Here is a 15,024-nt window from a genome sequence, read left to right on the forward strand (position 1 = left end):
CATAAATAAAAATGCATACATTTTACAAATGTAATTTAACTAAATTTGTATATAGTATAATCCCCCCCCCCCCCAACACCTTTTCCACAGAGCCAAGGTAACAATCCTTTTACTCTTATTTCACATTATTATTAATATTATTATAATGATCTATAAACAGGGCATCACCGGTGAGGGCATCTCTGGTTTTATCTAAACGATGTTTTAATAAAGAACACATTTATCTACAGAGATTTAACACAGAGAAAAGGAAAGATCGGAGGTATTTTAGATCATTTCAGAGCATCATCGAACATCAGGATGTTCTGTAGGAATAAAAGCAAAAAAAAGTTACAGAATCTAATCTATTACATGATTTAAATTAGTGCTGGGCGATTTTCTCTTTTAATTCGGTTTATTCGAACTGCAGATTTAATGTGATTTTCAAAAGTAAAAGAGTAAAAGAGTAATCATGATTTTACATCTTTATATACAGACATTTTATCTTTTTAATCTAAAATATCAGAAAATGCTCCTCATTTCTGAAGTGTTTATCCGTCCACAGACTAACCTGCGCATATTTTTTAAACATTCCTCTGAGTACTGAACTCATACTGAAAACAGTTCCCGCACCTTCCACACAAACACCCAGTGAAATAAAGCTTATATTTATGTAGAAATAAATTCTACTGTTTCTAAGAACTGCAGCGTCATCGCTCTCCGGTGATTAACCTGTTAATAATGGTGTAAAACAATAATAACCTCTCCTTTAAAGTTTGTTTAGTGTGTTATATATTTCTCAATTTTCAGTCATAAACCTGCGAATATAATAAAATATAATAAAGTTTATTTATTGTCCACTGTTTACATCTTTAAAAAAATTGCACTGCTAAATTATTATTATATAACTGTGTTCTTGCACATTCTGTATATCCGACATAATTCGGATAATACTGCTGTTTGTATTTATTGTAATGCTGTAATGTGTTTTACTGAGATAATAAACACTTACTGCACAGATAAGAAGCTTTTTCTCTACTGAAATTCAAACAGGTGCTTAAAACTTTTGCACAATACTGTAAATATATAAACAATAGGTAAACCTAGTTTTAAATCATGTCTTTTTCATCTGTAGTTTGATTTTTAGTAAGGGGGGAACAAATCGATTATAATTAAAAAATCTGATTTTTTATTTTAGAACATAATCGCCCAGCACTAATTTACATAATCCACCCTTCAGAGTCCCGGTGAATTTTCAAGTTTTCTCTTAAGTTGAAACTGGAAACTGAAACCTAAGCAGAAGCAGGAATTTCTGCTTTTTTCTCATTAAAAATCTACGCAGAAAAAGAAGCATCAATAAAGAATGAAATAAAAAAGTACGAACAACACAAATGTAAGGCAATGATGCATCTCTGATAACATTCTTCAGTTTTACTACCTATAAATGCATTAAATCCATAACCTGCCTAAACGTCTTATATAGTTTAACCCTTGTTTTATATCTTTTATCTTCTTCTTCTTTTGTTTGTTTGTTTGTTTGTTTGTTATTCGAGTCTCAGTTGTGTGAGAATAAAAAGGCAAAAGTTCTACAAAAGCAGCCAAACCAGCACCAGAACCGCGGCTCCGTGGATCTGAACCATTTTACTGGCAGCAGAACTGAAGAATCCTCTGGAGTTCAGACCTGAAACAACGAAACACAATAATCAATGATTTTAATCCTTTAAATTAAATACAGTACAATTAGGTTTATTACATATAATCTTATTTTTACATGTTTTTAAAGGTTGTGTCAATTCCTGTATTAGTAAAAGCTCGGCTTTACTGAAATGAGGGTTGACCTCAATGTATTTCTGAATCAAAATAAAGGTTAATTGATTGATTGATAGGTTAATCCTGTTACACAGGTACAGAACCCTGTTCAGCGACTCGTGTCGGCGTAGTTTGGTTTATTTAATCAGAGTTTCAAAAGATTGCACATATATTTAAGAATTCTTGGCTTTAATTTTTTATTTGTTTAACAGGTTTTACAGTTGAATTCAAATATTTGGGCACTTCAGTCCAATTTTCACATTTGATTTGATTTTCTCTGAACTCAATTGACTATTTTATTTAAATATATATTTTTATATTTACTCAGGGAACGCAAGGCAAGGCAAGTTTATTTATACAGCACCTTTTATACACCACAGTCATTCAAAGTGCTTTACAAATTAGAAAATACACAGAGAAATCAAATTCTAAAACATGTAAAAGAATCACAGTAAAAATGAAAATAAAAACTAAAATAAGAATAAAGCATGAATAAAACATAATATAAAAGTGCCGTTACAGAATAAAAGTAGGCGGAGCTGCAGTGTTTTAAACTGAGCTGAAAGCCTGATCAAACATGTAGGTTTTCAGTCTGGATTTAAACATGTTTAGTGTTGGAGCTCTTTGTCACGCCTGCCACAGACTCTGTAGTTCCTTTCTCTGACTCTGCCGTTCCCTTCTATGGACAATCCCCGGTCCAGAACTACACCTCCCAGCATGCACCTGTCAACACCACGCGCTCGGACTCAGCCAACCGCGGCTCACTCAGGCGTTCTACGTCACCGGAATTTTAGACTGTGTTCAGGTGTTTGTAATTTAGTTTTAGTATAAATATCAGTCTGTTTGTCTCGCGTGTTGCGAGGTATTTTCCCTGTTCACCAGCGATATACTGAGCGTTATTCTTCTGTCTATATTACCCGTGTATGACCTTTGTTTTGTTCTTTTTCGACTACGTTTCTGCCTTACCCTTTTGTTCTGTTTGTTTTGTGATTTTCTGGTTGTTTGAACTCTGCTTCTGGTTTATGGTTTCGTTTTCGGTTTGTGATTCGGCTCTGATGTTTTGGTTGGTTGTTTTTCTGGCTTTGACCCACGCCTGTTATCTGACTACGCTATCAGCTTACGTGCTTTATAATAAAGCCTCGTTTTGTTTTTACCGCGAGCGTCTGACTCCCGTCTGTGGCGTTACAGAATACCTCGCCACAATGCAGACGGCGGATTTCGAGGCTATTAAAAACGCGGTTAGTGATCAGAATAAGACGCTACTTCAACACCAGCAGCTTTTCGAGGGATTTTCTCAGTCTGTTACGGCTATGGCTCAGCGTCAGGGAGATCAGCAGGACCAGCTGGCCCAGGTTATTGAAGGTATGAAGCAGTTATCTTCTCAGCTACAAACTTTGGGTGCTTCTGCTGTTCAGTCTGCTCCCAGTCCTGCTTTAGCTCAGAATGTTACTGGCCACGTTTTTCCTGTAAGTAAACCCGACAAGTTTGATGGCTCTCCTAATTTGTGCAGGGGTTTTTTGTTGCAGTGTTCCATTTATTTTAGTAATTCTCTCCCTAGCTCTGATCACTCTCGTATTGCGTTTGTAGTTTCCCGCATGACTGGTAAAGCGCTAGATTGGGCTACAGCTGTATGGTCTAACATACAATCTTGTACTTATGAGCAGTTTGTTGAGCAGCTTAGTACTGTTTTTGATCATCCACGTGAAGGCAAGTCTAGTGGAGAATTACTGTCAAAACTCAAGCAAGGTAATCGGTCTGTAGCTGAGTATGCTTTAGAATTTAGAACTCTGGCAGCTAGTAGTGGGTGGAATGAGCCAGCTTTAGTGGTAATGTTTCGTAATGGTTTGAATACTGATGTGCTAACTGAGCTAGCTTGCAAAGATGATAATGTTGCTCTTGATGATTTAATCAAGTTAGCTATTCGTCTAGATCAGCTATTGCGTGAACGTAGACCCAGAAATTTTTTTCAAAACGCTGGTTCAGTTACCCATAGACCCCCCTCAAACTCCACTCTCCCTTCTCCTCCTCAAACACCTCTGCACCATCGTGACCTGGACATGATCCCGGAGCCCATGCAGTGTGACTCTTCCCGTCTGTCTCCAGAAGAAAGACTTCGTCGTCTACATGGTGGTCTATGTATGTACTGTGGCGGTGCTGGTCACGTTTTACGTGATTGTCGGTCCCGTCCGCATAGACGTCAGGCGCTGACCCCTGGAAAGCGCGTGGAGCCTACTCCACGCGCTAAAGTGGTGAGTCTTCCCACTCAGGGGTTAGTCTCACGGTCTTTCTTATTACCTGTTACACTCCACTGCCCTCCTTCTGTTTCTGTTTTCTCAGCCCTGATCGACTCCGGTGCAGAGGGAAATTTCATCAACAAGAACATCGTGGATCAGCTGAGGATTGCTACTTCACCATTGGAATTGGCACTGAAGGTTTCTGCACTGGATGGGGGTCCCGTAGGTTCTGGAACTATTTCCTACAAGACTGAGCCTGTTAAAGTAGCTACAAGTTTTCTCCATGTAGAATTTATTAGTTTCTTGGTTCTTGACACCTCAGAATTCCCCATAATATTAGGGTTACCCTGGTTAGAGAAACACAATCCCAAGATCTCATGGTCTGACCAAGAACTGCTTTCCTGGTCCCCTTTTTGTTTTGAAAATTGTTTATCATCTCCTGTTTTGTCTGCTGGTACCACTTCCATCGAGAGCTCTGAAAAGTCTGTTCAGATTCAGATTCCTCCTGAATATCTGGACCTAAAGGAAGTTTTTAGTAAAGTTAACGCCACCAAACTTCCACCCCACAGAGTATATGACTGTACTATTGAGCTCCTTGATGGGGCCAACCTACCCAAGTCTAGAGTGTATCCTCTTACCCAAGCTGAAGAGAGAGCCATGGAGGAATATATAGAGGAGTTCCTAGCTCAGGGTTTCATCCGACCTTCTAAGTCACCAGCTGCCTCTGGATTTTTCTTTGTACAAAAGAAGGATGGGGGTTTACGTCCTTGCATAGACTATAGAGGTCTTAATCAGATAACCAAGCCTTACCCCTATCCTCTGCCTCTCATTCCCGTAGCCCTAGAACAGCTAAGAGGAGCCACCATTTTTACTAAGCTAGATCTCAGAAGTGCTTACAATCTAGTTCGTATTAAGGAAGGTGATGAATGGAAGACCGCTTTTGTTACCACTAGGGGGCACTACGAGTACCTAGTTATGCCTTTTGGTTTACGTAATGCGCCTTCTGTCTTCCAGGCATTTATTAACGACATATTTCGTGACATGATTGGCCAGTTTTTAATTGTATACATAGACGACATCTTGATCTACTCAGATTCGTTTGAAAATCACGTCTGTCAGGTCCGTCAGGTACTTACAAGACTGCTTGAACACCAATTATATGTCAAGGGAGAGAAATGCGAGTTCCATCTCTCTTCTATTACTTTTCTTGGATACATCATTGGTCCAACGGGTATCACCATGGACGACCACAAGGTCGAAGCTGTTGTTAGTTGGCCCCAACCTAAATCAGTTAAAGAGCTCCAGAAGTTCCTAGGGTTCGCTAACTTCTATCGTAGGTTTATTAGAAATTTCAGCAGCATTGCGGCTCCCCTCACGGCTCTTCTGAAAGGAGCTACCAAAACTCTAGTATGGACTAGTCAAGCTGAGCAGGCTTTCCAATCTCTTAAAGACTCGTTCACTTCAGCCCCCATACTTAAACACCCCGATCCTAGCCAACCCTTTATAGTAGAGGTGGATGCTTCAGAAACTGGGGTGGGTGCAGTTTTATCCCAGAGGTTAGGTGATCCCGAGAAGCTACACCCTGTAGCTTTTTTCTCACACAAGCTCACACCTACTGAGAGAAACTACGGTATTGGCGATAGGGAACTGTTAGCCATGAAACTTGCATTAGAAGAATGGAGACATTGGTTAGAGGGGGCCAATCATCCGTTTATGGTGTTGACTGACCATAAGAACCTGGAATATCTGAATTCTGCTAAAAGATTAAACCCTCGTCAAGCTCGTTGGTCCCTATTTTTCTCCCGCTTCAATTTTTCTATAACTTATAGGCCAGGTTCTAGAAACTGTAAGGCTGATGCTCTGTCTCGCATTTATGCTGACGAAGCATTCCCTGACCCTTCCTCCTCTGAGACTATCCTCCAGCCTGGTGTGGTCGTGTCCTCCATTCGGTGGGAAGTCGATGATGAGATTGAGAAGGCTTTGCAAAATTTTGACATACCTGCTCAGTGCCCTTCAGATAAGTTGTACGTTCCTCCTAGCTTTCGTGATCGTCTAATTACGTGGGCTCATTCGTCCATTACTTCTGGCCATCCTGGTGAGACCCGTACTCAGCAGCTTTTGCTGAATAGATATTGGTGGGAGAGCATGTCTTGTGACATACATAAATTTGTGTCATCCTGTTCTGTCTGTTCCCAGTGTAAAACACCCAAGTCTCTGCCCTCTGGCAAACTCGTCCCGCTGCCTGTCCCTGGTCGTCCGTGGTCTCACCTTGCTGTAGATTTTGTTACCGATCTTCCTCAGTCTCAGTCTTACACCACTATACTCACTGTCATAGATAGGTTCTCCCGTGGAGTTAGGTTTATACCTTTTCAGTCACTGCCTACAGCATTTCAAACAGCTGAAGTTTTGTTTAATCAGGTATTTCGAATTTTTGGCATACCAGAAGATATCGTATCGGATAGGGGCCCTCAGTTTACTTCTCAAGTCTGGTCAGCCTTCTTTGAGCACTTAGGAGTTTCTGTTAGTCTTTCTTCGGGCTATCACCCTGAAACTAATGGGCAATGTGAAAGGATGAACCAGGAGCTAGGTAAATTCCTTAGACTATACTGTTTTGAAAATCCTAAAGACTGGGCTCGTTTCCTCCCCTGGGCTGAAATAGCCCAGAACTCCCTTACAAGCTCTACTACTGGTATTACCCCCTTCCAGTGCATGTTAGGATACCAACCCCCAATCATGCCTTGGTCAGGAGTCTCATCCGACGTCCCTGCTGTCGATGATTGGATGAAGAGAAGTGAGGAGGTATGGGAACATACTCATCAACGCATTGAGACTGCCCTTCGTCGCCAAAAGGATAAAGCGGATCGCCATCGTGGAGAAACTCCCTCCTATCAACCCGGGGAGAGAGTCTGGTTATCCACCCGTGATCTTCGAACTTCAGAGGGAAGTAAAAAACTTTCTCCCAAGTACATAGGCCCTTACAAGATTTTGAAACGTATCAATGAAGTTACTTATCGTTTAGACTTACCCCGTCATTCTCGTCTGTCTAATTCGTTCCATGTTTCTTTGCTAAAACCTGTTATTTCAGGTCCGTTGGACGAGGCCACGCCTGGTGAAACTCCTCCACCTCCGGTGACTGTTGATGGGTCGACCATGTATGCTGTTCGGCAGTTGCTGGACTCGCGGCGGCGTGGGGGCACTCTCCAGTACCTGGTCGACTGGGAGGGGTATGGTCCAGAGGAGAGGAGCTGGATCCCTGCTTCTCATATGTCAGATCCTGGCTTGGTTGCTGATTTCCATCAGCGTCACCCCGAGAAACCGGCTCCTCGTCCTAGAGGTCGACCTCGACGCAGATCTCCCAGTTCGTACAGCACTCGTCCCAGGGTCCGTCCTGCATGCAGATCTCTGAGCTCATCAGGTGCCCGTCCTGGTCGTCGCCCGAGAGGTCGCCCAAGGAAATCCAGTTCGGTCCAGCAACGTCGTGCCGTCAGTGGGTCACCCGGAGACGTCACCGGGGAGTTGGCTGCGAGTCGTCCCGGGCAGCCTCGCTCCTCGGCCTGCCCGGACTCTTTGGGGGGGAGTACTGTCACGCCTGCCACAGACTCTGTAGTTCCTTTCTCTGACTCTGCCGTTCCCTTCTATGGACAATCCCCGGTCCAGAACTACACCTCCCAGCATGCACCTGTCAACACCACGCGCTCGGACTCAGCCAACCGCGGCTCACTCAGGCGTTCTACGTCACCGGAATTTTAGACTGTGTTCAGGTGTTTGTAATTTAGTTTTAGTATAAATATCAGTCTGTTTGTCTCGCGTGTTGCGAGGTATTTTCCCTGTTCACCAGCGATATACTGAGCGTTATTCTTCTGTCTATATTACCCGTGTATGACCTTTGTTTTGTTCTTTTTCGACTACGTTTCTGCCTTACCCTTTTGTTCTGTTTGTTTTGTGATTTTCTGGTTGTTTGAACTCTGCTTCTGGTTTATGGTTTCGTTTTCGGTTTGTGATTCGGCTCTGATGTTTTGGTTGGTTGTTTTTCTGGCTTTGACCCACGCCTGTTATCTGACTACGCTATCAGCTTACGTGCTTTATAATAAAGCCTCGTTTTGTTTTTACCGCGAGCGTCTGACTCCCGTCTGTGGCGTTACACTCTTCTAATGCTCTCTGTTAACTGGTTCCATTTAAGAGCAGCGTAGTAACTAAACGCTAAACGCTGCCTCTCCGTGTTTAGTTTTTACTTTAGGCGGCTCTAACTGAGCAGTTCCTGATGATCTGAGAGTTCTGCTCGGCTCATACTGCTGGAGCACATCAGATAAATATGCTGGTCCTGCACCATTAACACATTTATACACCAGTAACAGAACCTTAAAGTCTATTCTGTAACAGACTGGTATCCAGTGTAGGGATTTAAGGATGGGGGTGATGAACTCTGAAGCTGTTTGATGGTCTTTTTTGGGAGTCCAGTTAGGAGTCCATTACAGTAATCAATCCTACTAGAAATAAAGGCGTGGATGAGTTTCTCCAGGTCTGATTTAGACAGAAAATCTCTGATCTTATTGATGTTCTTGAGGTGATAAAATGCTGATTTGGTGACGGCTTTGACGTGACTGTTAAAAGTGAGATCAGAGTCCATTTGTACACCAAGATTACGCACTAGTTCTTTAGATTTCAGGCTTTTTGAATCCAGATAGGCAGCTAGTTGATTCCTCTCATTACTATTCCCAAATAAAATAATCTCTGTTTTATCTTTATTTAACTGCAGAAAGTTCTGTCCCATCCATTTATTTATCTGCTCAAGGCATTTACACAGTGAGTCAATGGGACCATAGTTGTTTGGGCAGAGGGCCATGTAGATCTGAGTGTCATCTGCATAGCTGTGGTAAGATATCCCATAGTCACGCATGATTTCACCCAGAGGAATCATATATAAATTAAATAAGAGTGGCCCAAGAATTGAACCCTGGGGTACACCACATGTCACTGGCACAGTCTCAGAAACATTATTTTCCATGGGAAAACAAGATAGATAAATCTCTTTAAACTATTACATATTATGACATCAAACACACTAAAAACTCTATCTATCTATCTATTTATCTATCTATCTATCTATCTATCTATCTAAAAAGTAACACGGTAAACAGATAAATCAAAACTACTACTCTTAGTGTTTCCTTGCTGACTGAAGATGACTGATGATCCTTTAAACTTAAAGTAATTTTAATGTAATTACAGATTTTAAATCCTGTTTTCTATAATTGTCATTAATAAACTGCAGTTAAGGGGAAATGTGGAAGTCAAACCAGGTTCAGACACGATCTGGAATAAAAATTAAAATTTCTAAACAGAACTGCTTTCAATCTGAACAGAAAGGCAGTGAAAGACGATCAGGATTATGGTTTTATGGTTCAGTATGATGGGAGAACACCTACTGGACATCTTTGGTATACGGATGGGGCTGCTGTAGCTTCCGTCTCCTCCGTCACTCGAGGCTTTAATCTGGATCAGCAGATCTTCTCCTGATGGAATATGGAGCTCCACTGAGGTTCTGTTGGTCTCGACCACATTCATCCTTCTACGCCAATTCTGACGGTACACCACCTAGAGGAAGACAGAAATGAGACACTAATAAATCACCTGAACTGAACTGAATTCTACAGAAAAACGCTTTATAATGTTGAAGTTTTTACACATTATTGGAGTAAAAATGCTGCAATAATTCAGATTTAAGATCAGCTGTAAGAAGCTCATTGTTAATTGTACAGTAAACTGAGCTGTAATACTGCTTTACTGGTCTTGGGTGAATTTAATGATGGACATTTTAAAGTCCCAATTCAACCTGGAGCAATTTAATTAATACACTTCTCTTTTTATAGCTGCTAAAGTTCATACTGTATCTGCTCAGACCATTTAGAAGAATACAAAAATGAATAATCATATCTGTTCACCAGAAACATCTACAACATTCAGACTGTGTTCAGACTGTTAGACCAAATCTGATGTTTGGCATAATCCAGATTAATGTATAACTTGCTCTTCTTTGCACATTATTAGTACTTTATTTTCTTGTATTGTTTTTTTTTTTGTTTTTAGTTTTCATTACTTGTATGTTCTTTTAATGTCTTGTAGCTTTCTTGTAACATTTTTTCTGGATTATGTCTTACATTTATTTCTTATATTCCAATGATATGAATTTTAATTCTGCTATAAATGTAATTTTTCCCCTTTGATTTATAATGTCTTATAACTTTATTTTAAACTCTTTCTGCATTGAGTCTTAAATCTTTCTGTAAAGCCTCTGTTTATGAAAGGTGCTATACAAATAAACTTCTCTTGCCTTTTTTGCGACAAACAAAAACCTTATTAAATGCAAAGTGAGAGTCTGGTAACTGACCAAGGTTGTTTGAATGCAAATGCAGAAAGGTTTATTAATCAAATAACACAAAGCAAATCGTTCAAAATCAGGCAAAGTTCAAAAATCAAAAATAAATCACAATGCATAAATCGTAGTTAAAGGCAGGCAAGGATAAAAAAATAAGAATAACAAACACTGTAAAAAACACTCGATTAGACACTGGTGTGGCTAAACAGCTGACCAATTCTTCCTTTTTAATATTTATGCCCTAGACATGTTTGACCTTTACTATTTTTGATAATAAATAATAAAATGTTTTATGATCACTACTAGTTGGTTGTTCTCCATTTCTTCATGTTAAGGTCCTGCAGTGAGCTGTGTCATAACACAGTATAAATAGTCCAGGTAATAAGCTGATGTCCTAAAGGTGTGTGGGAGGGGCGGAGTCAGTTTATTAGTACTCTGGAGAGGCTGATCTTAAAGGGGCAGGTGTGACAGAGGGGAAGTTGGGGGATAAAGTTTAGTTACACCTATAGAAAAACTTGTGATGTTCAGACAGGTATCTCATCTCATTAGGTTTTTAGCAAATAACAACAGATCTGACCTGATAAACAAACCCAATTCTGCCCCAATTTGAACAGCTTAATCCAGGGGTCAGCAATTAAGTTTGGTTGCGGGCCAGATATTATGATTATGTGGCCACAAAAAAAATCTGTTTTGTAGAATGTAGTGTAATGGGATGGAGATACAGACTAGTAGCTCTCCAGCCCAGAGGGTTGTTGAAATCAATTGCAGAACAGTTCATCTCAAAGCAGGTAAACCCAAGAAAAAAGGAATACAAATTAAATAAATAAACACAATAGAACCCGTGTCTTCAGGGTCGCTGCCCTGGCTAGTGAATTGGGACACCTTATAAGGAGATAGGGAGTCTGTGTGCTACAGGGGCTTCAAAGTGCACATGCACCACCAAGCCCCAGAAATGCACTCTCAAGCCCCAAACCTTCAGTAGCCAATGAAATTAGGTGTGGGCGTGATCTTGGCCATGCGAGGATGTGTGTGCCGGTGTTTGTATGCAGAAGATAATACACAGATTTTACACTTCTGAAGAATTATGAGAGTTTTTAAATCCATAGATTTTAGATAAATTTGTGTCGACAAGGTTCTATTTCTTACTGTAAGAGATCAGTATGAACATGTGGGTAAATTGCGTGCTGAAATCACTTTAACCAAGTAGCTAACTACTTAATAAATGTAAATGTACAAATGTTTCAGGTACATTATTGAGGCTTCTATGAGTAGCTAGCTACAACTTGGGGCTTAAGGGTGCATGTGCACTCTGAAGCCCCAAGACGTTGCATTGTGGGTAAATGAGGACTCATTTACTTTTCCCTTTTATGTGCAATTAACACATAAAACATGCTTTTGAAGACCCCTCTCCAAAAACGAGAACCGGCGGAAAATAGTCACGCCGAGCGAGACAGAGAACAAGGGAGGAATGTAAACAAAAGCTCACCAGAGAAGCGGTTTATAATTCTTTATAGTTCTTTATAGTTTCACGCTTGAACACCACATATGGCCCACGGGCCGCCTATTGCCGACCCCTGATTTAGAGTTTTACAGACTGAGGAGAGAAACTCCAGCTCCACCCTCACATCAGCTCTGAGAACATCTACAGATGTTGTGTAAATCCTCTATCCCTGAGGATCTGAAGGGAGGTGGAGATGATCTCACTGAGAAAAACATACAGACTGATCAAACAGAAGATCAGCTGATGTTCTCAGAACAAACACTGACCCCCCCGAGTCCAGACCTCAGCATCAGGACCTGGATGAGAAGCAGTTTTAGAGCTGAACTTCAGATTTGTGTAAAAATCTTTGTTTCTGCAGAAACTCTGAAAGTGAGTCTCCTGATGAGACGAGATGCTGCAATAAAGGTAAAGATCTAAAACTAAAACACTGTTTTTTAAACTAATACTGGTTTAAAACTTCATCGAATAAATAACATGTTTTATGTGTAATAAGAATAGGAAGGTGTTATACATGGTAAATGTCACCACTTCAAAATCATTACTATATAGATTGTAGATGATGTTGTGATGAATAGCAAGGTAAAATGCTAGTTATAAATATTCAAATCGTGCTTTATAAGTACATTATTGAATAGTTATGTATGCTTTATACTGTAATTAACTATAAATGCATGTATAAAACATTATGAACAGTGTTAGCATTCAGTCTTCTGTATAAGAGTCTTTAATGATGTTATAATAAGAGTAAAGTGGAGATTAAATAAATAACGTGCTGGTTCAGTTGTGATTTATAATGTTGATATGTAGTTATACAGGATACTGATAAAATCATGAGATTAAACTGAGAGACAGTGAGAGTCTGAATGTGGAGTTGAGAGTTTTGTGTATAAACACATGAGGAGGAGCAGATGCTGATCAGGTATTTTATATTTAGATGTGTGTGACGCTCGGTGGGTGATGTGTAACACAGCTGTATAGTGTTTTATACAGAGCAGCTGATATTATATACTGATCACTGTGGGAAACACGGCAGTGTGAAGAGAGTGTGTGAGAGTGTGTGAGTGTGTGTAAAAGTGTGTGTAAGTGTGTTATTGTGCATCGCGGTTGTAAAGATGTGCAGAAAATGCAGAAATATAGAGTAAACTACACTTTATACCGAATACTTTATACTAAAGATAAAGAGACGTCTGACAGGAATACTCAATAAAAATTTGTAAAAAATATCTGTGTTATAAATCTCATTTTTAATAAACGTTTAGATTCAGTAAAGAGTTACAGACTGAAGGTAACAGAACTTTCTTGGGCTAGACTCCTAACACTACATTGGTCCATCTCTGTAACAATAAACCTTATACATAACTCTGGATAAAACATCAGCTAAATGCCATAAATGTAATGTAATGTCATATAAATCTAATGTAAATGTAATGTAGTGTAAATGTAATGTAAATGTAATGTAATGTATTTATATGCATAAGCTAAATCATGAGTATTGTATATAAAGATATATAATAGTTGGGAGTTGGGAATAAATAAAAATGGAAACAAACAAACAAACAAACAAACAAACAATCCAAAAAAGCTGAGAGGGAGGCAGTTTATGGTTAAGTTCTCCAAAAGCAGTGTGTAAGACTGGTGGAGGAGAACATGATGCCAAGATGCATGAAAAAAAAACTGTGATTAAAAACCAACCAGGATTATTTCACCAAATATTGATTATTTCTGAACTCTTAAAACTTTATGAATATGAAATTGTTTTCTTTGCATTATTTGAGGTCTGAAAGCTCTGCATCTTTTTTTGTTATTTCAGTCATTTCTCATTTTCTGTAAATAAATGCTCTAAATGAGAATATTTTTATTTGGAATTTGGGAGAAATGTTGTCTGTAGTTTATAGAATAAAACAACAATGTTCATTTTACTCAAACATAAACCTATAAATAGCAAAACCAGAGAAACTGATTCAGAAACTGAAGTGATCTCTTCATTTTTATCACAGCTGTATATCAGGCCTGGAATAATAAACAAATGATGCTTTTTATGAAATTAAATTGTTCAGAAAAAAACATGCTTTCTGCAAGGAAATAAAATGCAAATTAAGTCTAAGAAAAACACCTGTGGTTGATTATAATAAAGGTTATAGTACTATTTTTAAGGTTTTTCTGCAGGTTATTACATTTTGTTAAAAACTAAGAATGATAAAGTGTGAATATGATTATAATTCCTGTAGGAGGAATCAGTATCAGTTACTGGATAAACTGAAGTTTAGTTTATATACTGTAGAGTTTTCTACACAAACAGAACTAAAGTGTATTTAAAGTGAGATGAATGCGAGTTTAAACTGTATTATAAAGTATAAATCGGTGATGTAGATTTGGTGATTAGTATGCTGAGAAATGCTCTGTGGTTTCAGGGAAAAAGCTATTTAATCCATAAATCATTTATAAGCTTTCTCTGGATTGACAGACTAAAACAAATAGCTGGTGTTCTGATATTCCTGCACGCCGGTATAGACTATACAATTTACAGTTATTGATTATATTATACAGGTAAAGTGCTGACAGCAGCTGAGCTGATAATGAATATTGGAAGGTGATTTTTCCTCCAAACTCAGAAAAAACATCACAGATTTCCAGATTTTCTTACAAAAAACCTACAGGAAAACAAGGTCATCTACTGACCACTGTACAACTGATGTACTTTATAATAAGTGTGTGTTATAACTGTGTAATTACACATTAACAATTGTGTAATAACAGTGTAACTACTGGTAATGTATGCATAGTCATGCATATTATTTACAGTTTATGTAATTACAGATTTGCATAAAGGTCAATATCAATGTCAGTCCAATATCTACTCTGTCTGACTCAAATATATATATATATATATATACAAATATTACAACTGTAATTAACGTGCAACAATGTGTAATTCACTAGTAGTTACACAGTTATTAAATACATTGTTAATGTGTAATTACACAGTTATTAAATACATTGTTAATGTGTAATTACACAGTTATTAAATACATTGCTAATGTGTAATTACACAGTTATTAGAGACCCTTATTATAAAGTGGTACCGTTTTCTGCATGCGAAATTAACTTATACAGTTAAACAGTTA

The 15,024-nt window shown here is 38.9% G+C and overlaps 1 protein-coding gene across 1 annotated transcript in view; it reads right to left on the reverse strand.

The window, feature by feature from the left end:
• Positions 1–1,504: 1,504 nt before the first annotated feature.
• The window catches only part of LOC103027649 (contactin-4), a 181,654-nt gene continuing 168,134 nt past the window's right edge, over positions 1,505–15,024 (reverse strand). The window contains exons 22-23 of the mRNA XM_049479462.1: positions 9,449–9,617; positions 1,505–1,660 (exon numbers count right to left, since the gene is read on the reverse strand). Coding sequence (XP_049335419.1) covers positions 1,566–1,660; positions 9,449–9,617 — 264 coding nt within the window. The 3' untranslated portion in view covers positions 1,505–1,565. The remainder of the gene's footprint in view (positions 1,661–9,448; positions 9,618–15,024) is intronic.

The sequence above is a fragment of the Astyanax mexicanus genome, chromosome 5 (assembly GCF_023375975.1).
Source record: "Astyanax mexicanus isolate ESR-SI-001 chromosome 5, AstMex3_surface, whole genome shotgun sequence".
Lineage (NCBI taxonomy): Eukaryota > Metazoa > Chordata > Actinopteri > Characiformes > Acestrorhamphidae > Astyanax > Astyanax mexicanus.